This window comes from Girardinichthys multiradiatus, chromosome 18 (assembly GCF_021462225.1).
Source record: "Girardinichthys multiradiatus isolate DD_20200921_A chromosome 18, DD_fGirMul_XY1, whole genome shotgun sequence".
NCBI classification, from domain to species: domain Eukaryota; kingdom Metazoa; phylum Chordata; class Actinopteri; order Cyprinodontiformes; family Goodeidae; genus Girardinichthys; species Girardinichthys multiradiatus.
The window spans coordinates 32,923,416-32,950,647 of record NC_061810.1 but is presented as its reverse complement, the minus strand read 5'-3'; the positions used below and the strand labels follow the sequence as shown (position 1 = coordinate 32,950,647).

Genomic DNA, 27,232 nt, shown 5'->3' with positions numbered 1-27,232 from the left:
TTAGTCGCTGTGATCTTTTCAGCAGACCATTTGTTTAATGTGCATTGTATGTACTTACATAAAGGTATTTCATGCTGTAAAATTCAATTCAATTCAAAGATACTTTATTGATCACCGAGGGGAACATTCACATTCAGAGTTTCAAAAGAAAATATGTAATGTGAAACAGAATAGAAAAGATGCATATTTTCCTCAGAGCCAAACATCTCACATGTAATACGCCATCAAACCATTGTTTGCCCTGTCTGCTTCGCAGTTTGAGTCTGTTATATGCTGTGCTTCTTTGAGGCTAAGACAGACACTTCTTAGAACAAAGTACCCACCCACACAATCTGTAAAGAAAATACCAGCAAAGATAACTTTCCAAGTTATGAAACTGACATGCTATAATAACAAAACAAAACTCATAAAAAGTAGGTATCCCCCAGGAGCCCTTGACACTAGAACCATAGCAGCAATTGTTGTTAAGCATCATATTGATTCTCTTCATGCTTATCCCACCATGTTCTACCAGCTGTATTAAATTCAAAATTGTTCTTGTAGTCTTGTTCTTCAAGTCAGAACATTTTGAGAAAAATCTCTGCTACATCCCACTCCTTTGCAGAGTTAACCCTAATGGCCTTAGTCAGAGAAAAGCGGGAAAAAATGTTTTGTGTAACTTTTTAATATCTGCAGCTGATTAAGATAAAGCCAGCCTGTCTCGTCAGCTAGTGATTTTCCTTCCCACTCTCCTCCGGAGCCAATTTTGTTTGGTAGGGAACAATAGTAGATAAAGAAGAGAGCTGGCGAGTTCTCTAATCTGAGGAGCAGCGCTGGAGCAGCTGGGGTGAGGTTGGAGAGTAGAGTGCTTTCAGAGCATGGATTGATAAAAAAAAGAAGCCTTGATTTGGATCAGGAGTTTGATGTTGAATGTAAGTTAGAAAAAAACACCACATCATTCGAATGTGATAAGGCTGAGAAAACCATCCTCTCATCTCACTGTGTCCTTCTTCACTGAGTACAAAACATTGGGCCTGATCTTCAAACATTCTGTATAAGGAGCGCTAAATTGCTGGTGCTAAAGAAAAGATTGCACATGCAGTAAGTGGACATGTTGCGGGTGATCTACAAAGATGGCGTGAGCAATGGATAACCGGTACAAAAGTGGTGCAGACCACCCTATTTAAAGGGAAAACATGCATGGTTGTCAAAAATCTTTACAAATAAGCTGACATGTATGATGCGAATTTGCATTCAGCCCCCTTCAGTCAATACATTGTAGAAGAACCTCTTGCTGCAATTACCATTGCAAGTCTTTTGAAGTACCTGCTTATCACATCTTGACACAAAAATTTACAACCATTCTGCTGTACAAAATACAGTACAGACTAAACGTTTGGACACACCTTCTCATTCAAAGAGTTTTCTTTATTTTCATGATTATGAATATTCTAGCTTCACACTGAAGGCATCAAAACTATGAATTAACACATGTGGAATTATATACTGAACAAACGTGTGTGAAACAACTGAAAATATGTCACCAGAAATGATTTTCACTTCACAGGTGTGCCCTGTCAGGTTTAATAAGTAGGATTTCAAGCCTTATAAATGGGGTTGGGACCATCAGTTGTGTTGTGGAGGAGGTGGATACAGTACACAGCTGATAGTCCTACTGAATAGACTGCTAGAATCTGTATTATGGCAAGAAAAAAGCAGCTAAGTAAAGAAAAACGAGTGGCCATCATTACTTTAAGAAATGAAGGTCAGTCAGTCCCAACAATTGGGAAAACTTTGAAAGTGTCCCCAAGTGCAGTCGCAAAAACCATCAAGCGCTACAAGAAACTGGCTCACATGAGGACCGCCCCAGGAAAGGAAGACCAAGAATCACCACTGCTGCGGACGATAAGTTCATCCGAGTCACCAGCCTCAGAAATCGCAGGTTAACAGCAGCTCAGATTAGAGAACAGGTCAATGCCACACAGAGTTCTAGCAGCAGACACAACTCTAGAACAACTGTTAAGAGGAGACTGTGTGAATCAGGCCTTCGTGGTAAAATAGCTGCTAGGAAACTACTGCTGAGGACAGGCAACAACCAGAAGAGACTTGTTTGGGCTAAAGAACACAAGGAATAGACATTAGACCAGTGGAAATCTGTGCTTTGGTCTGATGAGTCCAAGTTTGAGATCTTTGGTTCCAACCACCGTGTCTTTGTGCGGCGCAGAAGAGGTGAACAGATGGACTCTACATGCCTGGTTCCCACCGTGAAGCATGGAGGAGGAGGTGTGATGGTGTGGGGGTGCTTTGCTGGTGACACTGTTGGGGATGCATTCAAAACTGAAGGCATACTGAACCAGCATGGCTTCCACAGCATCTTGCAGCGGCATGCTATTCCATCCGGTTTGCATTTAGTTGGACCATCATTTATTTTTCAACAGGACAATGACCCCAAACACACCTCCAGGCTGTGTAAGGGCTATCTGACCAAGAAGGAGAGTGATGGGTGCTGCGCCAGATGACCTGGCCTCCGCAGTCACCGGACATCAACCCAATCGAGATGGTTTGGGGTGAGTTGGACCGCAGAGTGAAGCCAAAAGGGCCAACAAGTGCTAAGCATCTCTGGGAACTCCTTCAAGACTGTTGGAAAACCATTTCAGGGGACTACCTCTTGAAGCTCATCAACAGAATGCCAAGAGTGTGCGGAGCAGTAATCAAAGCAAAAGGTGGCTACTTTGAAGAACCTAGAATATAAGACATATTTTCAGTTGTTTCATACTTTTTTGTTCAGTATATAATTCCACATGTGTTAATTCATAGTTTTGATGCCTTCAGTGTGAAGCTAGAATATTCATAGTCATGAAAATAAAGAAAACTCTTTAAATGAGAAGGTGTGTCCAAACTTTTGTTCTGTACTGTAGTTCAAGCTCAGTCAGATTGGGTAGTAATTGTGTTGGTGCACATACTGCACATCTTCAAGGTGTTTTTCTTGCTCAAGAAAAGCATCCTTTTTTGACAAGTTTTATTGTGGAGATGGTGTGTTCGGTGTTTTCTGCCCAAGGCGTTTTTTATGTAGGCCCAAAAAGTGTAATTTTGATATCATCTGATCAGAGCAGCTTCCTCCACATTTCTGATCCCTATATTTCCTGTGGCAAACAGCAGGTGGGACATTTTCTACCTTGCTTTCAACTACTCAACAACTTTACTGCTTGATTTGTCTGCTGAGTTACTTAGTCATTATGGTGTCATTTGTTTTCTCTTACAATCCCTGAGGCCTTCACAGAACAGCTGAGATTATATATTGAATTTATATTACACACAGGTGGGCTATATTAACAAATTAAATTAATTTAACAGACAGTTGGTTATGCAGAATTTGGTTTAGGGGTATCAGTGCAAAGGGAGTGGCCTACAAATTGACACAGCACTTTATAGGTCTTTATTTGAGAAGACTACTTAAAAACAATGCATTATTTTCCTTGAACTTCACAACTGTACACAACCTTGTGTTGGTCTTTCACATCAACTACTATGAAATACGCTGAAGCTTCTGGCTGTAGTGTGGCAAAATGTAGAATTGTTCAAGGGGTATCAATACTTTTACAAGCACAAGAGCTTATAAACCATAAAAAAATTAAACTGGAGTTAATGAAGGTGCAAGCCTAGTAGGCAGAAAGGCAATTCCCTGTTTCAACTGGATAATTACTGCTGCTCCACTCACAGCTGTATAATCAGGATCCTTTGAACAAATGAACAAAAAAGTACTCACAAAAATAGAAAGACAAGTCTAAATGCAAACAGTGAGTATTTGTTATATTATTGAAACCTGGAATCTAATTTGAGGTGTTTTATATACCATTAAGTCTAACATTAATTGCCTTTCAAATAAGTCTTTATCGTTTCTTATGTGACCCAGTCTCATGTGGAATGATAAACTGGATTTTTCCTAACTGTTTGGTGATCTTTTTTGATCTACGGTAAGTTTTATTATCTGTCCACTTAGGATAACAAGACTGTTAATGCCAGTTTTACATAAATATACTAAATATATTTTTTAAATCTACTACTCCCACCATGTCTTTCATACAAAACAATTTTATCAGATTGCAAAACAAGATTTTACAATAAAAGTTGTAACAGCAGTGGACAGCAATTTGTGTTGATTTTGGGAGTAAACAAAATTATTCAGACCATCACTGACAGAACAGAAAAACCTAAATGTTTTTAATTGTGACCAGATGGGTTAAATATATTGTTCAAGAAGCACACAAAAACATTGTTTGTCATAATACAAGAGTTTCAACATGGTACAATAAACACAAAAGACCCTTTCAGCTCTGTTTAGAGTTGAAACTGGAGTACAGGATCTGAGCTTCTCAGGGAGCCAGACAGTCATTCTTCCTCTAAATTTGCATATCGTTTAGAGACAAGCTTGGTTTTGGAATCAAAAGGACAGAAAAGGAAAAAGAATCAAAGCTTATTCACCACAATTTTGTCTTTGAATTTTCCAAGACTCCATTTCACATATTTGGCTGCAGCAATCAAGAAAAAAAAAAATACATTACATTTTCAAAATGTAATGGCAATTGATACTTTTAGACGTGGTATTGCAGAAAACCAGTGCCAGCTGTTTTGGTTCTAATTGGAAAATATAAAAAAGAAACTGAGCAGAGAAGTCTTTCTGCTGGCTGACTTATCTCAAGGCTGTAAGGCTCTTAAAAAGAATTGCATGTTGTGAGTATCACGGCTGTGATGCACTGGTACTGATCTCTAAATAAGATTTCATCCACCTGCTCCATGGATTAGGAGTGGTGCAAAGATTCAGCTGTAGCATTCGATCTTCTTTGAAAAAATGGCAGGGAATCCAAGGTTCTGAGACTCCGATATTTCTGTTTCTGAATGGCACTGCTCTGCACACATTCACTCAGATGTCAGTGTTCTGTAATAAACAAAACCACCAGGAAAAGAGTAAAGAGCGGTGACACCAAGGGGTTAATAACTTCAATAAAGTCCTCAGACTGGGTAAACTGAGTTCTGTTGACTCTGTTCTTGAACAAAACCAACTGGAGCTGTCAAATCAAAACAGAAACCAATTCCCAACACATACTGTTCTCTTTCTCCTAATAATAGTATGCACTCGAGGTGGCCAAATCTGTGCTCTACAATGTAATTTGCATTTACTAGATATGTAAGCCAGATAGGTAAAAATCTCAAACATTCTCAATATAATTCTCAAAATAATTTTTTTGCCTGTTTATTGATGAAGTCAACCTCTTTGCCATCACCAAGAAGGGAGATGAAAATAGGGTAAAATGCCTTTAAAAATTAACCTTCTTACATTCTGTAAATGCCTCAAATAATATTGAGAGAGGTACAATAAGGCAAATGCAAATTTCTCCCAATTTAAACTCAAATTCTCACCAATTCTCAAATGAACTCCTTCTTCGCAGTGGAGCAGGTACACCCTTACCTCAACTAATTCAAAAAACGCTCCCAACATCATCAGATCTATCAAGTTCTATGACAGACAGATGTTTAAAGCCAGTTTGGCCTTCCTGTTTGAGTCTAGCCCTCTCTCTCACAGCCTTAATGAACTTAATAGTTTCCTTTTGAATAGCTTTTCAGTTCTGTGCCACCTCTGACTATTTCTAGACAGCTAGCTCATCTTTCACTCAGCAACAAATATTACAGCGAAATTTCAGACCAGCCAGTCAATGATTAAGGCCAAACAAGCTAAAACATTGTCTTATTCCAATTACGTGCTTATTTTTCAGTGCATCTCTGTTTAAAAGTGTAAAACTTTGTCTGCTCCCTTCTCCCTCTCTGTGGTCCATGCTTTACACATTTTAATGTAACATCTGCAGACTGAAGAATTGACCAAAGAAGCTGACAGCAAGTACATTCTCACTAATCAGTCAGATGTTGTGCAGACATGTGGATTACACACCAAAAAGGGACTTTGATGCCCACAATATTGATTTTTTGAAAAAAAGAGACAGTGACAGGGCCATCAGTCAGCAAGGAAAGAGTTTAGGTAATTGTGATGTTTTGTATTTCGGCAGTTTTGTACTTGTCTTTTTTATGTACAAAATTTCATGACCAATAATTTAATGTACTTTGTGTAAGTGTAATGTGAAGAAATTGGGTTATGTGACCCCAGTAAATATCAGCAATGAGCAAGAGGTTTACTCTCTTCTCTTAAGAGTTATTTTGCCTTTATAAGAGGTGACATTATGCCATATTCAAAGAGGGATCCAGAACAACAACCATTGGAAATGGAGTGTATCATAAAATCTTCCACCAGCAAAATACATTTACATTCCCTTTTCTAAAAAGTTTGATTATTCTTACTAATATGTATCTAATACGTATTAATATGTATCTCTATAATTTATATATATATTAAGTACAAAACGACCTGAAAAACTAAACTGATATTCTATGGTGAAGTTCATGGTTACAAAATAGTTTGTCCATAGGTGGGAAATGGAAGTATTTTGTAATGAAATGTGAATTCATGATGTAGAGCAGGGGCAAATCAACCCAAAAGCCACAAGGAAACCAGAACAGACAAGTGGTAACAAAAAGGGCAAAAACATAAAAAGCTGTAATTGTCACTGATTTATAACAATAATGGAAGTTCTCTCAGTGCTGAGTTTTGGCAAAAGCCTTGTACAAAATAATGCCCAAAAATGAATAATACATAAATAATGTTTTCTCCTGTCATAAAACTTAAAACTTATTTTCTATGTATGTGTATTTGTAATAAAAAAATAGAAATTGCCTTTAAGTTTGCAGAGTTTGATCCTCGGTCATGCAATGTGAGAAAGTGTTCTTGGGCAACATTGTGTAATATCTATAGGCCCCAAAGACTTCCTCAATGTGCAACTGAGAGTCAATTACTCAAAGTGAAGGTTGTTACTCAAGATGAAAGTATTTCAACTTGGAAAGATGCAGTTAAATATAAATCTATAACCAACAGATAAGTGTTCATCATCAGAAGGACAAATTATCACATTATGCAATGCTAATAATACAGAAAATCTAATCCTTTATGGTCATACTAGTATGGGATCTTGGCCTTTATTCATGTTTGCCCATGATTATGTAGTTTTGTGACCAGATTTGTTTTAACCTCACATTTTAACCTCACAACTAAACAACAATATCAGAATGTTGATATTTTGGAATTAACTTCTAAATGATTAAAACACATAGGAAGCTGAACATGTATTGGTACAATCTAACATATAGGGCTTAAGTTTGCCAGGGGCAACAGATTCTGCTCCCATTGCTACATCTCTCTGCTAAGAAAAGCTCAAGCTTGAGCACCAAATAAAGTGCAGATTGCACTTCTGTTCATTCACACAGCCTCTGCGGTGACATTACAGACATTAAAGGTAATGGTGAGCTGCCTCATTAGGCTGAGCTGGAGGTGTAACAGAAATGTTTCCACATCTGAGTGGGCCCGGTAGAAGATCAGTTGGCTTCGCCACAATTTACAGTTGGGAATGAGTGGTCTTTTTCAAAAGTTCTGAAAAACCATTTCCCTGACCCATCAACTGGCCAAAATCTGCAAAAGCCATTCTTTGTCACACCTTTGTAGGCCCTCACTAAACTTACAGAGCTTTGCAAAACACTTTATATTAGAAGGAACAAGAAATATTTTGCCTAATTTGCCTATTCTTTATTGCGAAATACCTAAAGCTCTGTTGGATTGAATCAATATCTGTGAACATCAACTAACACTTAAATAGTTGTTGTTTAGGGTTGCGGCCCTTATAGACAACATATCCAACATAGTCTTAAGTCTTTTGCAGCATCTAACAGGCTTTCTTCAGGAATTGCCATGTGCATAGCTCCATCCATATCTGTGTAAATTTATCCAGCTTTATTGATCCTGCTGAAGAGAAGCATCCCCACAGCATGATGCTGCCACTACCATTTTTGCTGCTGACAAAATGTGAAAAAGGAGTGGCAATACTTTTGGAAGTGACCAAAAATACTTACTGGCATGCTTTTTGGTCAATTGTTTGAACAAAAAAAGCAACATTACTTAAATAGTTACAAATTTAATACATGACATCAAGTGCACTAACAGTGTAAACATACAGGAAAACATGGCTGCATTTGGTTTTATAGTGGTGAAAATAAGAAAATAATGTACTTCATTTCTAGCACACTCATGCCTTTGCAACGACACTTCCTTCCTCCTCAAATGAGCTTTTCACCTTTAATTATCTAATGTCTAGCTTGGTTAGGAGTGGAGACGATGTTTTACACAGCCATTTACAAAAAAAAACCTGTTTGAAGGAAACAAATGCTTCCTGTCTCTCTTTCTGAAGTTCGTTTAACAATGTCCTCGAGCAACCATTTACCAATGTGTGAGGAAGTGCCGGCAAACAAGACATCCATCAAATTGACAGACAAAACAAATTACAAGGCAAACTGAACCTTAATGTGTCACCACAGCTAATGGTGTCAAGGCTGGTTGGCAGTAGACCCAGACACTTGCATGCTGCCGCTGTCACACTCTTTACAGCCGTGTTCTCCAGCTCCCAAAACATCTTATTGAGGACAGAATAGCTACCTTTTGATAGCACTCATGTACAGTATTGACAATGGATCAAATCAATATTCACAAAGTCAAATAAACTGCAGAACGTCAGAACATAATGTTTTCATGCAGGTATAATCTATATATACTGTCACTGGTACTCTAAGTAAGATTATTCCTTAAATGAATGATGCAGTCTCTCTAAAGCCAATAAAAGTGTAATTACATGCCTTGGGCTTTGATGACAAAGCCTGCACTGGTGACAGCTATCGGAAAATCAGGAAAAAAAGACTACCTTCCATTCTTCATCTGGCTTTGGCATGATCACCTCTTCACAGGGGTCACCTTGGACATAACACCACAATTTATCACTCATTAAACTCTTAATCCAGTCACTGTGTGCAGACCTTCATCTCATCTTTCAAAGTATACATGACCTTATATCACACCTCTCCACCACTGCATCATGACCACCCATTTCAACAGAAACTTAAGATGGGAAACCTCTGCAGGAGCATTTATGACATAGATGAAAACACAGATTGAAGCTCACACTAGAACAGATTTTTCTTCTTTCATACATATTATCAGCTTAAAGAGAAATGAAAGTGACAGGTAAAACAATTTCCTGCCAGTTATAATGTTCTACACTCATTGTCTTTGGGTCAGTATTAGACAAGTTGTTTTGGTCTGCACAGGAAATCGTGCTCTGAAACCTCGGCAGAGCATCAGCAGGAATATTGCAGAGACTGCTTGTTAATTATGGTAGATCTACATTTACAAAGCAGTGGCCTTAAATATTAATATAGGGAATTTCTATGGCAGGTAAATGAAAATGATAAATTGACACAAAAATGCATTTGGGGAAAATACTGCACTAAATATATCCTTATAATAAAAATCTGAAGTAGCACTGCCCAAAGAACAACCTTTGTCGGCTATTAAAGTCTTTCAGAGTATTCTTGTACCATGTTTGTACATCTAGGATTTACTTTGTGAAACTCTGCTTCAGTCTCAAGCTTTTTGCTGCCTCAAACAAGTTTTCACACATGATTGCCCTCTATTTTGCATCATCCATTTTCCCATCATTTCTAAGCCTTACCTTAACTAACCACTCTTCCCTGGTCCCTGTTAAAAAAAAAAGCATATCCACATAAGGATGCTGCCATCACTATGTTTCATCTTGGGTGTGTTTCTTGGTCTTCATAATGTGGCTGTTCAGTAATGTTCTCTAACAGACCTCTGAGGCCTTCACAAAACAGCTACATTTATAATGAGATTAAATTGATGGACTGTATTTAGTAATTTGGTCACCTCTGAAGGAAATTGGTGGCACTGCATTTTATTTAATGGTATCACAGACAGACAGAAAGACAGACAGACAGACAGAAATACATATAAATCACACCAGCCACCAGAACAGGATTTTATTTTTTAAATCATTACTTAGTTTGACCTGATTTCCAGAAGTGTTACCTGTCTAATTTTAGACGTTACTAACAAAAACTGCCATGAGATAATATTTATCTCAGAGCATTAAATGATTTTAACAAAACGGGAATTGTGCGTAACACAAAAGATTAAAGATTAATGCACCTCACTGGCTCTGGCAAGTTTCAAAAAGACTTAATGTGTCTGCTCTGTCAGCACTGAAAATGGAACGCTGTAACCTGAAGTTAACTTAAAGGGGTAACTCAATAATGGCAAGTCACAGATAATACTGTCATATTCAAACTTGACCGATAAGGCAGCTGTGATTTTAATCAATCGATCTTAATAATGAGGAACAGGAAGTTAATCCTTTGTTATGCATTATTCAATGGTAAATTAAGGTCTTTGGGGTTAATTAACTAGTGGGCTAAGGATAACGTTAATAATGCAGCACTAATATAGGGCAAGTAATAACACACTAGAGAACACCCTATCTCATCTGCAGCTTTGCACTCTTGTTCAAGAAGGATAGCACATTTAGTCTGACAATTATGATTTTTAACATCTTCTTTTACTCATAGAGCCAAATACATAAATTTAAAATAAGGATAATAACTGTGATGGCAATCTGTTCTTTAAAAAAGAAAATGCATAAAATCTTTAGACTAACTTAGGAAAAGATATGTGCAAATCTTGCACACATCTTGCAGTGGTATTTATTAATATAACTAGACACTTTGATTAAATAAGCAACATCTCTTATTTTACTGCAAATTCCAAAGCAATAATAAATAAGAAAATGACTTGTAGAATCAACTTTATTTTGCCAACATTGCATGCACAAACAAGGATTTTGTGTTCAGAGAGACAGCCAGGGGAAAGAGAATGTCTATGTGGGAGCTGGTTTTTGCAAATAGCCCACTGTAGCACTGATCTGAAGGTAAAAGTCAAAACATTTTGTGTTCAGGATCTGTGGGGTCTGCAGAGATGTTAGTTACCCTTTTCCTGACTTTCCTGGACAGAAGGTCAGATCTGATAATCCTCTTTGTAGACCTAATTGTTCATTGCAGTCTGGACCAGTCCTTTTTTGTGGATGAGCCCAACCACACAGTGACAGTGATAGCAGTGTAGAAGATGACCAGTATTATCTGGTCACCTTCTACAACCTTCGAAGGTCAGACTTCGAAGGTTGGACTTCGAAGGTTGCCGCAGGAAGTGCAGTCTCTGCTGGGCCTTCTTCCTAACAATGTCCCTATGTGAGGACTATCTCAGGTACTGAGAACGGGTGGATCCCAGGAACCAAAAGTAATCCACAGTAGAGACCGTATCACTGAGAATGGCAAGGAGGTGTTCGCTGGTCCACCATTTTCTCCATAGTCTAAAGCGGGATAGATAGCTCTAGGTCCTTCTGACAGCACCAGTGAAACAGCTGATCCAACTCCTGTCTGTAGCAGGTGGATTTTGGCGGTATTTTGTGACCATAACATCTGGATGATAGGTCTGAAGTCATTTAATCCTGTTATGTTGCATTTCTTAGTTACTGGGATGATGGTGGAGGGTTTGAAGCATGAGGGAAACTCACTCAGCTCTAGAGAGTTGTTGAATATTTGAGTAAGATGGGGGCCAGTTGGTCAGCGCAGGCTTTCAGGCAGACAGAAGAAATACCATCAGGTCCTGGAACTTTCCTTGTCTTCAGACACTGAAAATTCCTACTGACATCTTCCTGAGTGACCTTTAGTGCAGTCAGGGTGTCAGAGGGGAGAGGGGAGGGGGTTGTACAGTTTTTGGTGGGGGTGCAAGTAGCCCATTTGTGTGGGAATGAGACGTGGTGAATGGGTTGGATGTGCGAATAGTTGTTTTTCAAACCTTTCGACCTCAACAGATTCTTCTGCTGAGGTCGTCAGCCAGTCGGAGGGTTATCATAGCGTGGGGGGACGGGCTCCTGTAGTTAGTAATGTCTTTTTAGACTCCTTCAAACGGCTTCTGGGTCATAAGCTGAGAAGGTGCTTTTTAGTTTTTTACTGTAGCTTCTCTTAGTTGCCCTGATCTCCTTGGTCAGTTTGTTTTTTGCCTGCTTATATGGAGTCCCCGTCTCCACTGCTGTAAGCCTCTTCTTTGTTCCTATGCAGCTTTTTCAGATGTAAAGTGAACCATGGTTTAATTGTTGTTGTATGTACGAAAGGTCTTGGTCTGCACACACGTCCTCCCAAAATCTGATATATGATGTAACAGATTCAGCAAGTTCAACAACCTCTGGTTACCGGTTCAAAGGCTGAGGCTTCAAAAACATCCCAAGCTGTGCAGTCAAAGCAGGCTTGTAACATCTGCCTTGACTCAACAGTCCACTTCCTAACAGTCCTAACCACATGCTTAGAGGTTTTCTGTTTTTGCCAGTAAGTAGGAATGAGATGAAGCAGACAGTGATTGGAGAGTCCTAAAGCTGCATGGGAAACAGTACGGTTTGATTATTATAAGACTGTGTAGCAGTGGTCCAGTGCATTTGTCTCTCTGGTGGAACACTTAACATGCCATTTGTATTTTGGTAGTTCATTTGAGAGGTTCGTGCTGCTAAAATCCCCAAGAACAATGATGAGAGAGCCTTGCTGTTTTTTCCACATCTGTTATCAGCTCCGCTAACTGTTTTTCAGCTTCTGATGTGCAGGTTCGAGGTGGGATGTAAGGCAAGGCAAGTTTATTTGTATAGCACATTTCAGCAACAAGACAATTCAAAGTGCTTTACATTATGAAAAAATTACATTGAAGTGATAAAACCATTTGAAAAAAAGAACATTGCAGTGGAATGATAAAGCAAAATAAAGAAAAGTAAAGTTGGAATACAGACTGAAATTATTGAATGCACTCGATGCTTTTAGGCCCAAAAATCAAATGTTTCTCCCTGGGGAGAAGGTAACTCCTTAGAACTGTTCTGACCCATTATGCATCAGCAAGGTTCTTTGCACTGTCGGTTCCAAGTTGGAAAATCCTAATGGACCTTTATCTCCAGTAGAAATTGCTTCCAGTAATTTCAAGATAGTTTTGGTATTTTCTTCTCTCTATTTTGTATTTTTATGTTAAATATAAATCTGTATTAAATCAATCATTTGTCTCTGGGGAAGAGGGAACTCCTTAGAATTGTTCTGACCCATTATGAGTCTCCATAATAGGGGAATATTTCTTTTAAATCTGGTCCACGTCTGGACCAAGAGTCAGAGACTTCCTGGTGCTCTTTAGCTTCCTCCTAACTTTAGGAGAGCCCAGCCCAGCCACGGTCTGTTGGGGATGTAAACACCAGCCAGAACAAATGAGGTGAACTCCCTTGGTGACTAAAAGTGTTTACAGTTTATTAAAAAATGACTCCAGGTGAGGACTACATATCTTCTTAAACACTGTGACATTAGTACACCAACCTTCATTTATTTAAAAGCAGATACCCCCAGTTGCTCTTTAGTGAAAGTGACTGTAATAGCAGCAAAGTCTTTAGATGCATAACACACTTCTCAATCCTTGTTATAAAGTGCTTTAACAGAGTTTATTTAGTCCTATAAGAGATTTTTCAGGTTCTTTAAACTATAATGGGACAATGTATGATCTTCACAAATGACCTTTTCTTAGTCATCTACAAACCAAAGTACTGACACAAAGCTAATGTTGTCTTTACATACTTTTAAATTTTATTTGGACATTGGCTGTTTACATACAGACAGATTTTGAGTTATATTGCTATACAAGATTTTTTTGTGAGAATTTGTTTTGTTATATAAGATTGAACATATCAGGCATTAAGAAAGATTCCAAACATCTCCTGTAGTTTTTATAGGATAAATAATTCATACAGCATGTCACTTTTTTGAAAAAGGAATTCACAGATTTCTTTTTGGTGTTTTTTTTTGTTTTTTGTTTTACAACATGAATGTTAGAAATAGATGTCATTTTTCAAGCCTCCAATTATCTTTAAGAGCAACAGTATAGACTATATAAGATTTACATTCAAAATTCCGGTCATTTAAATTAGGAGTAATGGTGACATCATACCAGGCACTGTAAAACGGGATTTTACCATTATTTTAAACAAAAAAAAACTGATTACAAACTCCCTTTACAGAATAGTATGTAAACAATTAGTATGATTAGCACAGCAAGGGCCTTCCTTCAATCTTCTGCAAGTCTTACTCTTTTTCTCACAGCCTGAATGAACTGCAGACATGTCTTGAGATATTGCATAAAATACTGTTTCCTTTTAAATAGCTTCTTACATCTCTGAGCTTCCTCTAAATTAATTTACTTCAACAGACTGAAAAACTAACCTTAAGTCGTCCTCCTTCAGTAACAACTTCAACAATGAAGAGAGTCGTTACCTGGAAGGCTTAGGTATTCACTTGTGAATATGAAAAGAAAGTGATAGGGCACAGTGTGTTGCTGCAGGCACACCATATACAGAGGCTGTCCTCCCATCTGTTCAAGGTTCAATTTCTGGACCCGGGCCATGTCCTGCATGTCTTCCCCTTCTCAACTGATGTGGTGACATCATACATCAGTTTCTGTGAGGACATGTGTGTGCAGACCAAGACCTTATGCACCTGTGGAAACAAAAAGCCATGGTTTACTCCACACCTCAGGAATCTGCGCAAGGACAAGGAAGAAGCTCAAAGCAGTGGAGATTGGGCGCGGTACAAGTAGGCCAGGAACAGACTAACAAAAGAGATCAAAGCAGCCAAGAGAAGCTACAGTGAGAAGCTGAAGAACAGCCTTTCTACTGGTGATACTTTGGCTGTATGGTCTGGTCTGAGAAACCTGACTCCCTATAGGAGCCCCCCCCACCCATTCTGAACAGAATCCTCGCCTGGCCAACCGTTTGAATGGCTTCTACTGCAGACATGACAGGAAGCCGTTCATGTCTCAAATCATCTCCTCCACATCCCATTCAGGAACAAATTCTTCCCATAAAGCAACCAACCCCCTACCTTCAGGTCCTCTACCTGCACTAAAGATCTCCGAGGAAGATGTAAATAGGCTCTTTCAGCGCATGAAAACAAAGAAAGCTGGAGGACCTGATAAAGTCTCCCCATCATGCCTGAAAGTCTGTGCAAATCAACTCGCTCTGAACTTCACCCGGATCTTCAACAAGTCACTGGAGACGTGTGAGGTCCCCTCCTTTCTCAAACGATCCACCATCATCCCGGTTCCCAAGAAACCCACCATCCTAGGATTAAATGACTACAGGCTTGTAGCCCTGATGTCTGTGGTCATGAAATCCTTCAAGCGGCTGGTGTTGAAGCACCTGAAAGACATCACAGGCCCCCTGCTGGACCTCCTGCAGTTTGCTTACTGAGCAAACAGGTCGGCAGATGATGCTGTCAACTTAGGTCTACACTTCATCCTGCAACACCTCGACCATCCAGGGACATACGCCAGGATCCTGTTTGTAGACTTCAGCTCCGCCTTCAACACCATCATAGCAGACATTCTCTACCAGAAGCTCACCTAGCTCAACGCTCACCTAGCTCAACGTCCCAGTCTCCACCTGTCAGTGGATCAACAGCTTCCTGACAGACCGACAGCAGCAGGTGAGACTGGGGAGCATCCTCTCCCGGACCAGATCAATAAATACTGCTGCCCCCCAGGGGTGTGTTCTATCCCCACTCCTCTTCTCCCTGTACACAAATGACTGCACCTCATCGGACTCGTCCATGAAACTCTTTAACTTTGCAGATGACACCACTGTCATTGGACTGATCCAGGATGGTGATGAGTCTGCATACAGACAGGAGGTGGATCGGCTGATACACTGGTGTACTCAGAACTACCATGAACTCAACCCACTCAAGACTGTGGAAATGGTGGTGGACTTTCGGAGAACACCACCCCCATACACCCCCTCAACCTTCCTCAACAACACCGTGTCAGCTGTGGACCACTTCAGGTTCTTAGGAACCACCACCTCTGAGGACCTGAGATGGTCTTCACACATAGACACTGTTCGAAAGAAGGCCCAACAGAGACTGTACTTCCTGAGGCAACTCAAGATCTATAACCTTCCACAGGAGCTGCTGGTCATCTTCTACACTGCCATCATTCAGTCTGTCCTGTCTTCATCCATCTCAGTGTGGTTTGGCTCATCCACAAAACAGGACAGGTCCAGACTGCAATGAATAATCGTCTAGGGTCAGGAAAAGAGCTGCAAAAATCTCTGCAGACCCCACACACCCTGCACATAAACTGTTCAGAGCTTTACCTTCAGGCCGTCGCTACAGAGCACTATTCACTAAAACCAGACGCCACAGAGACAGTTTCTTCCACCAGGCTGTTTCTCTGTTGAACATTTGAGTACCAAACAACAGCACACAGATGTTGCAAATGCACCTTTTTATTTATATATGTGTATATTTGTATATTGTATATACGTATATTCTTTAATGCAAAAAACAAAAACGAGAGAGCAAAGTGTACAGGAGTCCGATTCCTTGTTAGTATGTACAAACTTGGCAATAAAGTTGATTCTGATTCTCTTTGCCTGTCTTGCTTTAAAATTACTGAACAATAGAAGCCACTAGTGACAAGACATTTTGGATAAAAAAAGAAAAATATGATTAGGTTATTGAGTTTCAGAGCTGATCAAACAAAAAATCATCCACCTCCCGCTACCAGATGATTTTTCTGAAACTCTTTAGAATAAACAATTAAGATAAGAGCATGGCAAAGTAAAATTAAATAAGTACTAAGTAGTAAATGCTACCATTTGTGACTTTTGTGACATGTGTGAAGGCAGCAGAGGGGTCTGTATCACACACATCTGGGTTTAGGAATCTGTCCTGATCTGTTTCTTCCCAGAATTGCTGTACTGACATACCTTGCACAAATCCAAAGCTTCTTGCAACATCTCCTGTAGTCCAAATTTACATGTAGCATCTGGCTGGACAAACTTTCTAAAAAGATGCAGTCAGGCAAACTGCAACCTCTTAATTTCCTCTGCAAACAGAAAGTCTTTTTGTAATAATGAACTTTGTGTAATAACTAAAATATGTATTTGTTTTTTCAAATATGAACTTGAGTTCTGTATAAGACATTGTGCACAACCATTAAAAAGAAAAATGTTGTAAATGATTTTGTTTATTACTATTAACTAAAGTAAGAAGTTATTTTTGCAGATAAGGTGGTAAAACTGAGCTGTATTTAGTGAAAATAGTTACCTAAATGAAAGGTTATACAAAATAGGAGTGCTTTAAAAATCCACATGGTGGTCTCTAATGCACAAACTATGCCAAGAAATGTGAAATCAGGATCTCAAAAGCAAAACGTATTTTATCACTACCATTTTTGCCTCAAAAACCTGATTTTGTGGCTCAATAATATAACATTTTTCCTTAGCAGTAAAAGTAAACATCAAGGTACGTGTTTCTCAAGAAGACTTTACACATTTAAACATAAAGCTATGTATATGGAAAGGTTGCAGTTTTAACTAATACAGTAATCACATATTGACCCCCACAGGTGAAGATGCTTACAGAATTCCTAAGAAATATTTGTTCCCTTGTTTCCCAAGGGTGCAAATAAGATGTGACATAGAGGCTGGTTTCTTTTTCAAAATAGGAAAAATAAGAGAACATTTAACCTGTGATAAAAGATCAACTTATTTTAAAGCTTTTTAAACATTTCTACCAAGAATGGCAGTAATTGTAAAAGGTTGCTGTAGATCACTGTGTTGATTTTAGGGCTGAACAATGTAATATTCAGAATAACACCACTATGGTCCATTAATATATGTCCTAGGATTGAAATGTTCCACTTTTTTATCTGTACCTCGATCCAGCACAGGCGGTGGAATCTACACACCAGCTCTCTGCTGGCACAGGAAGAGTCTGTTGCTTGACACACAATATTGGACAAGACAGAAACATGGAACATTTAGAGAAGGATGGAGAGGGTACCGTCGCACCAGGCTTACCAGCTGTGATAATGATGTATAATTTAATTGAAGGCTGTGCTTCTATCCTCCACAGAACCCAAACTACTCTTTTCTTGTAAATGCATTATTCAGGCTAATGGTGACCCTGAAATAGAAAAAAGCTTCTTATCTCTTTAAAGTTTTATTGAGAGAGCAAAGAGAGGTAAGAAGGTATATGAAGAGAAAGTGAGCAAGAGTGAGGTAAAGAGTCACAGATAAGTTGAAAGAGCTCGCTGAGATGTAGTTCTGTCTACTGCCACGCTTCATGAAAGCTTCCTGTGTTTGACCATGACAGCAACATCTTCCTGTCTACAAGAGAAAATGTCCTTCTGGCAGAGAACCTGATGTGAGTCTGGTATAAGCTGCCATTTCCAGCAAAATAATAACTTTCTATAAAATGAGTGTATCACATTAAAGAATCTTCATACACAATCTCCCGCAAACTGAATCGCAAATGTTTAAATTTAAACTGCCAGACAGAAAAACTTGGATGCCATCACAGTCATTGTAACAACAACCATCTTGTCTGAGCAAATGAGAGAGACAAGCAAGAAGGAAATATACTCTAGGCAGGAAAGCAGCCATGCATACATTATTATACACAGACCATGTTCATATGTGAGCAAGCAGATTCTGTGCAGCATAGCTGTGGCGAAGGCAAAAAAAAAAAAGACAGAGTGAACTGCAGCCATAAAACCATCTGACATCTTTCTTTCAAGGAAAGACTGTCATATTTGCAATTTGAAATTCACCCATTAAAACAACTGTTATTATAAAGTGTCACTTCCTCTGCAATTAGAAATCAGCTTCATTAGAAGTTGTGTGATGGTAATGTGGCAATTAAACTGTGATGTGAATGAAAAGTGTGTTGATTTGGTGAGGAACAAAAAGGGCAGTAACCAGCAATGACACTCAACCCATTTACCTAATCATTGTCTTAGTGTGTAATTTCCCCAAATATCGAATCTTTCCCCAGAGTAATCACTGATTCTTTTTCATTTTCTTAAATAAAATCCATTATTTTACAAATAAGGAAAGCTAGGGCTAACAATTCTGAATAATTTACATATTTAATTACCTACTACCGCTACTGCAATTTAACAAGTGTAGCTAGAAATAAACTTGATTAACACTGATCATTTCAATAAAGATTTGTACTGTTGCATCTAAACCCACATATACCTAATACAGATATAGCCTTCCTTTCTCCCTAATGGGTAGAAAGAAAACAAACAGTAGTTAGATGGTTGTCTTCATCTAACCTTGCTCTGTGCAAGGTACATGAGTATAGACACTTTTTATGGTTTAAAAGGAACTTGACACCCCAAGCATTAATGTATTAAGATCAGAATAAAAACAGTTCAGAACAAAATAAGAAAAAGAAAATTAAAGGTTGGACACTGTAGTGGTGAGGATTCTCAGTTTGTTACAGCATTCACTACAGCAATGTTAAAATTTTAAATTATGAAACATAAATTAAACAGTGCCTTGGAAAAATATTTATTCCACCTGATCTTTTACACATTTGGTTACAACTACAAACTTTGACATATGTAATTAAGATTTTATGTTATAGAACAACACAAAGCCATCCTTAACTTTTAAGTGTAAGAAAATTTAAAACTATTTTATAATGCTTTGCACATAAAAAACTGAAAAGTAGAACATGCATTTACAGTCAGCAATCTTTAATTGGATACCTCGAAATGAAAGCCAGTGAAACCAACTTTTTTCAGAAGTTATCCAATAACTAAATAGTCCACCAGTGTGCAATTTAATTCCCGAATCCAAATGTAATACAAAATAAATATTGCACAACCACATGGTTCTATGAAAGGAAACATATTATATAAAATCCACATTTTAGCCTTTAAATACATTTTGTAAGTTCATTTCAGTTGTTGGGTGTTACACCGTCCACCAGCATCAGAATTTCTTCAAGGTGCCTGGTTAAATGTTATTTTTCATGGAAATGTTTCCACATCTGTGGGGAAATTCCTATTTCTCCCACTTCAAGGGCGAGTTCTTTAGCAACCTCCACCAGTATCAAGAAGGATTTGCTGAAAGATTTCATCTGATTTAGGAGTGAGTTCCTTCTGTCTATGGAAACAACAGACACAGCAAAGCTGACAACAAACTTTATTTTAGAGATTAATTTATTGTGTGTTGATTTGATGTCCTGGCCATTGTTTTGATAGCAGTAGCAATGTGCCTTCTGCTTATGGTAGTGCTGTGTGCTGCTTTTAGCTCCTTGAGGACAGAACCGTACTATGTGTTTTGAATAGTATTATTACAAGAACAGTTTTCCTTTGGTTTTGCAGTTTTTGTCTTGTTTCTGCGCCGCTAGATAATTGTTATCAAACTACAAAAATGGCAGAACAGGGTGGAGTGGAGCGCTCTTTGACCCGGAGGGGGCGGGGTGTCTAGTGCCTCAGCAGCATTTAAAGAGACCGGACCAAAACAAGTTGCTCTCAGATGCACCTCAGAACAGGGGTAGAAGAGGAGCCTGGGGAGCTACAATATCAAGGAGTTCAGACCGAAGCATTGCAGTTCCACTTTATATAGACCACAGCTGAATGCTTTAAGTGTGAAAAGGAAGGACTATGTCCCCTTTAAGGCAGCTGTATATGTTTGTCCTGTTATAATAATATTCATTATCATAGTAACTAAATTAGGGTCTACAATTGTACAATCAACCTTGGCACCAATTTAAAAAAAAATGTCTAATGCTCTAAATATTGTAGCAGCATTTACCTACCGTTGACTAAATCCTGCTACAACTGTATCTGTAATCTCGCCCACACATTTCAGCTTGTACAAACTGCATTTATTTATTATTTAGCGTAGGCGCCCATAAGCCAAGCACGTTTGGGGAAATTATTCTTCTCAATTCAGTGGCACAGGGCTTAATGATCTAATTATTGGAACATGAAAACATGGGCGTTTTTTCTCTCCTTTTTATCCTGATTGTGTAATTATGATGAAGACACTTCAATCATTACAAATGTACTTGCTGGGTGTCATGTAAACACTTGGTGCTAAAAACTAAAAATTCAAGCATTTCACAGTGCTGAAAACCTGGCCTACATTTTTAAATCAGCACACATGGGGTTCTGAAGCAATGTTCAACAGTGAAATCAAACTGAGACACTAAATGTCAACAACTCTGCAAAGTGTCACAGGAACAAATAGTGACTGATATTCCTCATGCTCTGTGACAGCCCCAACAGTGTTTTCTGCCCCAAGACGCAAGTCAAGTCACATTAATTGTAGAAGTAATGACGTGGGTTTAATTGTTCTGTCGGGCTCTTGCTGAAATTTCCCCCATTAGTTTGTATATTTCTATACCCGCAGCTATTTTTTTACTTCCTGCAAGGGTCACAGAAGGAAAAGATGAATCTTATTCATTTAAATGTAGGACATTTTAATCATCAAAAACTGCTCCAACATCATTACACAAGTCCAAAAAACAAGAGCAATAACTCAGAACAGAGTTCAACCATGTGATCTGCAGTAAACATGAGAGTACACACTTTACACTAACAAAACAATAACAAAAAAATCATGTATGAAGTAATACGGTCTTATCAAGGCTCTTAAATGTCTGACATCTTTCGGAAAAAAATTTAGCTGGATTCCAGTGCCAAAGCTCTCTCATTTAACAACTTCTGCACCATTTTCTTAGGCCCACTAGTCCAAATCTGCAACAACACCTAAGAAAACTTTGATAAGAGCAAGATGGGGGACACCAACTACCTTGGGGAGGCACACCAATGCTATAAGCCATAACATATTTTTTTTATGAACGTTGTTATCCTGAGACTTGAAACTTATGTTCATTAATGATAATAAAATGTAATAGATAAAAGAACCCTAATAGTCTGTAAGTTCAGTTTCATATGTAAGCAAAACATTTAGCTGAGTTGATAAGTTAAAACATGCTGAAAATGTGTCCATAATGTTAAAATACAACAACTTTCCTGGCACACCCCCACATGGCTGATACAGGTTGTCTGCAGAGAGACTGTGGGAGGCTGTTCGTTCTTTAGGCTGAAGTTCAAATGCAAAATGTATTTATCACGCTGTCAAAGAGAAACAATGGCTTCGCATTTAGTGATGAGGAAAACAACAAGGTAAAGAAACAAATGCTAGCATTGGAATAAAGATTTTGTACTATAATTTCACAATAGTACAAAAGTGACTTAAAATAAACGTAAGACTTAAGTCTTAAGTGTCCCAGTGTGATCAATTCATACTGATAAGTACAAAAAAAAATTTGTCTGCATGATTACTCTGGCAGCACTTGGTTTGATATCTGCATGGAGAGCTGTCAGTTGAAATTATTTTGCCAAATAGCATGCTTTTCAATGTGCAGTGTGTGAGGTACAGAAAACGTTTTCACTTGCATCATCTCATGCAGAAGATAAACTGATAAAAATACAAATGTTTTTTTTAACTCCTCAGCCAGAAAGCTGAAAGCTAATGGTTGAGAAACCTCACAGATTGTGAGGGTTTATGATATGATGACTAACAAAGAAACAGGGGAAAATGTTTGTGCAGTACCAAGAATGCAGTAAGGCCATGTTAGCCATCACACTGAAATAAGGTTTTCTAAATATGACACATCCAGCCATTATCCTGAAGATCCTGGAGACCATAGGGTAGCCCGAGTGCTTTAGCAAATAATTTTAGGGGCATAGTAAGACATCAAATCTTCACTTCCTTCTTTCTCCTGTGCTGGTTGGGGCCTTTAAGACTGTTATACTTCCACAAAGAACCCCCCACCACTGAAGAGGGCCTTTTGAATTTAGATCATAACATCACAGACAATGAAACAAGAGCAAATATGCACTCTGTGAACATACAAAAACAGTTTTATTCTCAGATACTTCTCATAGGCAGTTCACCCATGAAAGATGGTAATGATCCATCTGTCTCAGGTTCTTTAACACCAAACTTCACATACAAACTCTGAGCAATGTAACTGTCAGCCAGATGGTTCTTACACAAGTAGCACTGGTGTCGTAATTTCTTCATTTCAGATTGGCTTCCCAAACACTGAACCTTACTTTAAATCTCTTTTATGTTTTTTTTAATTGGAGATATAAGCTAAGGCAAAAACCTGAGTATTATTACGGTGAACAAATGGTTCCATGTTGACAAATGATTATACTAAATCATATGTTCTTCTAAAAACAAGAAAAACTATAAAGTTTTATAGTTATTTATTATGCTGGAGTAAGGCGAAAGCTTTTGATAATTATTTGCTGTTGTAGTGAATGCAGCATTATTTGAAGTTAAATTTAATATGAGATGAAGAGGCAGGGTACCTTCTAAGAAATTATTTATGACAAGCCAAATTTAAAAAAAGCTAGCTTGGACTTTAAAATTGTGGGCAAATGATTAATGCCTATAAATTCACTTTGAAAAGATACTACCTCAGTAAAGTGCCGTCAAGTTGATGCTGTAACATCAGGAACATTTTCAGATGCTTGTTTTCTGTTTTTAATGGTCTGGGCAGCCCTGACCAGTAATTACACTTTTTATGAAGTGTGAGCTTACGTGGTGGTAGAGGAAGCAATTTGGCTGTAGTAGCCTGTACAATAATCCTGTGTGAGTGGGAAGTGATGATATTAATTCTCTCCTAGTCTAAACATTTGATACTCTCTGATTTCCATCCTGAACAGCACAATTCAGTGAGTGGTAGGGGACAAAGGAGTGAAAACGTTTTATCTGTAATAGGTACTGCTCCCTTCTTTTTACAATTACTCTTTTGCTGACTGCCTCAGCAGGACCCTGTTTAGTAAATCAGTTTTTGAGAACATTGCAAAAACGGTCCTCTCTCGAATTCTGGGTCAGTCTGTGAATCATTTGTCTTCATGGCTTTGTGTTAACACAGCGAGGCTTCTCTCCACCTGGTACTGTCTTCACATTACCATTTATTGTAGTTAGGTGCGATCGAAATGCATCCAATTGAATTTCTTCCCCCACTGCTAGGCTCACTTCCATCTCTGCGTTGTGTATTATCAGGCTGCTTGTGCATTACTAGTCATTGTGGTTGTCTCTGCTGGAAAGTGAACATTAATGAACAGGAATTTACTTGATAGTGGACATTGTTGGACAAAAAGCAATGTAAGTTAAGTGGCATACTTTCTGACCATAATGTATTGAGAAAGAGATTTAACTCATTCAAAGAAAACAGCTAATTTGAGTAGACCAAACGACAAGGTGAAACATGTCAGTGTGAAACAAACTGCCCTCACTGAACAATGAGTCCTTACTCTTAGGCTAATCCCATTTAATTCATTTTCCTTTTTTTATATGTAGGTGTTACATTTCCTCAAGAACACCACAGCAAGCAAGGACAAAAGGTCACAAGAAACGTCTCTATGATCATTTGGGGAACTTATCGCCCAATTCTTTTCTCGCTGAAACTTATCACAGAATATTCAGTGAATTTAAGCCTGTGTCAAAAATGGGTATGTAAGTTTAACTGTATTTTATAACAATCACTCAAATTTCAAATACAACTTCTGATAGAGATGACTGCGGCTTAGTGGAAATAGTACTCCTGCAATACGGAGGTTGTGGATTCAGTCTTCATCCTGCCAGATCTAGGAAATAACAGGAAAAAACTTTTCTCTGTAAGTTTTTTCCGAACGATTAACCTTGAACCGTATTGTGACATTTTACAAATATTGTTAACAAGTCATATCAAGACAGACAAAAAAGATGCTAACATTAACCTAGCTTTAAATCTTCCAAGTATTCAAGCATATACAAGACCGATTTTTTTCAGTGTAATGAGATATCAGACTGGGACTCAGATCAGCTTATGGCTATTCTTGAATGACTTGGATCCGGAAACAAAAGAAATTCTGATCAGTACAACACTAGGATGAAATCATTAACTACACTGAAAGCTATTTGAGTGTTTGCTTTCATTCTTGTTGAAAAGCAAACCAGACTTTGCTCTTCAACCTTGCAAAACCTCTATTGGGAGTGTTTGATTCTAAGAAGACTTCGGATTGGTTATCACATGAGTTCGTGGCCACATTTAGTGTAAAATCTGTGGAAATTCTGACATTAGATATTACTTACTTTTTGTACAGGGCAACCTCTCTCACAGAACTCTATAGTTCAGATGTACTTTGTATAGCAGTTCTATATTAATATGATATGAGGGCACAAATGTTCACACATATTTCTTGTCTCAATAGATACTTTGATGAAAGAAATGTATCTATGGAGTGGCATGTTACAAATTGTAGAATACAAAATAATAAATGTGACACTGAATGACCCTTTTTCACCACTGTGAATTAAATGTATTTATTCTCACATTAAAACCTGACAGGACACAGTAGAGATTTGTTTGAAAGTACATAAATATATGTTAATAGCAGAAAACCTTATTCTTTTGTGTCACACATCTCTAAATAAACAGACAATTCGGAATATATCTGCGAGAATATTTGTTCAACAGTGCACAGATAGGAAAGGAGTTTATGGCTTAATTACATGGAGGGAGGTCACTGCCCCCCATTTCACTAGAGGCCATTGATTGCTGGAATTTTATAATGAATCTGGTTTTATCCTTGGCTTAGATTGCTGAATCATATTTGTACCAAAATCATTTACTTTTAAACAGGTTTTAACAATTCATAACAAATTCAATATTTGATTCTTTTTTGAAAAGAGACACATAATCAAAACTTTTAGTTTTAAAACCTTGGTTGGTTTTTTGCGGATTTTACATTTTGACTAATGTTAGGACATATGTAATGCTGACCCTCTTCAAAACTTTCATGTGCAGATGATGCACGTTCATGGCAAATCCTGTAAGAGTTGTATTTGAAGAAATGCAAATCGGATAGAGGATGAGGCAGAATGAGAGCAGAAGTGGCAACTAATCATTAAATAGATCACGGTAGTGACACTGGCTCTTTGAAGACCCTCACGTCCCACTGAGTCTTAGCCTTTAGTACTAACAATGCCAAATCGGTGCAGAGAGCATCCCTCAGCCTTCTCAATGTTCACTAGCACTAAGATTAGAGGTTCTTTTAATCCGACAAAGGGGATTAAATGCTACGAGAGAGGCGAGAGGACCGCTCCCACGGAGGGGCTAAGATGAATTATTTACACCTTAGAGTCTTTAAACCAAAAATCACAGTTCTCAGATACTGGTGGCATTTTCAGCACACCAACCAGTTCAAGGAGACCAGAGAAATTATCTTATAAAGACATGCTGCCACTCAGAAGAAGGATGTTTCAACAGATTCTTTGAAACATAAAGAATATAGCAACCACACAGTAAATTAAAGATAAAAGACATGAAAAAGTTGACCAGTTAATGGCTTGACGACTAATCACTTCTTCCTTTAAACTTACTTCGAACACACCTCAACAATCAAAGTGGGTCATAAACGTGAAGATCTATATGCAAAAAGTCCAGACATTTTCATGCAACACATCTTACTGATCACGTCCACCGGAGTGTTTCAAAGCAAGGTCTGTCTTTGATGAGATCAGTGTGTGAGCATCTCCAACCAGGATTGGCCGCAGTTTTACAAATATGTGTATTAACATCCAGATAGAATCAAAATATTAACTGATACAAACAGAAATTTCAGTTGTTTATGATCACTTACCCCCCTTATTCCATCTGCTTTTCGTCCTTGCTTGGCATGACAGTTCGGGGCATCCAGACAGCACCAAGAGAAAAAAAACAAGTTCAAACACAAAAAGAAATCCAGACTTTGCCCTGGAAAACATGTCCAAGTGTTGCTGGCAGCCAAGTCACTTTCACATGGCTATGTTTTCTCCTAGAATGGTGCGGCTGTGGCGCATGGTAGTCCACGCGTGGGCTGTCATCATCAGTCTCACTGGTGTCAGCAGTAGGTTTCCATCCCAACCATACTGCCTTATGATGTCCCAGTTGGGTGCTGGTCTTCAGTGATGCTGGAGGTCTGAGCAAAGCCGCATCTCTCCCCTTCTGTGAGCTCCGTTTCGAACAGAGCACACGGGAATCAGATGGGAACACACACCTTACCGTGCGACGGCAGAGCTCCGCTTCGCTCGGTACAGTGCATAGGAACTCGCTCTCACACAGGCTTGCTCACACACTCTCACGCTCCCTCCTTTCTCCGTCTCTCTCACGCTCACTGCTGCCACCACAACTGATGCTGATGCTGGTGCTGAGGCTGCTGCTGCATTACATCCTGCTCTCCTCATTCTGGATTTTACTGGGAATATGTTCCGCTGTGCTTTATTTTTTGCTTACGGCTGCACAATGTGGAATAGACATGAGGTGGGAGCAAATCCAT

The 27,232-nt window shown here is 38.5% G+C and overlaps 1 protein-coding gene across 8 annotated transcripts in view; it reads right to left on the bottom strand.

The window, feature by feature from the left end:
* robo2 (roundabout, axon guidance receptor, homolog 2 (Drosophila)) overlaps nt 1–27,025 on the bottom strand; it is a 426,047-nt gene extending 399,022 nt beyond the window's left edge. For 6 of the 8 annotated variants that reach the window (XM_047391235.1, XM_047391241.1, XM_047391242.1 and 3 more), the window contains exon 1: nt 26,558–27,025. In XM_047391235.1, coding sequence (XP_047247191.1) covers nt 26,558–26,681 — 124 coding nt within the window. In that variant the 5' untranslated portion in view covers nt 26,682–27,025. The remainder of the gene's footprint in view (nt 1–26,557) is intronic. The other 2 variants (XM_047391237.1, XM_047391244.1) reach the window with 2 other exon arrangements.
* Nucleotides 27,026–27,232: the final 207 nt, after the last annotated feature.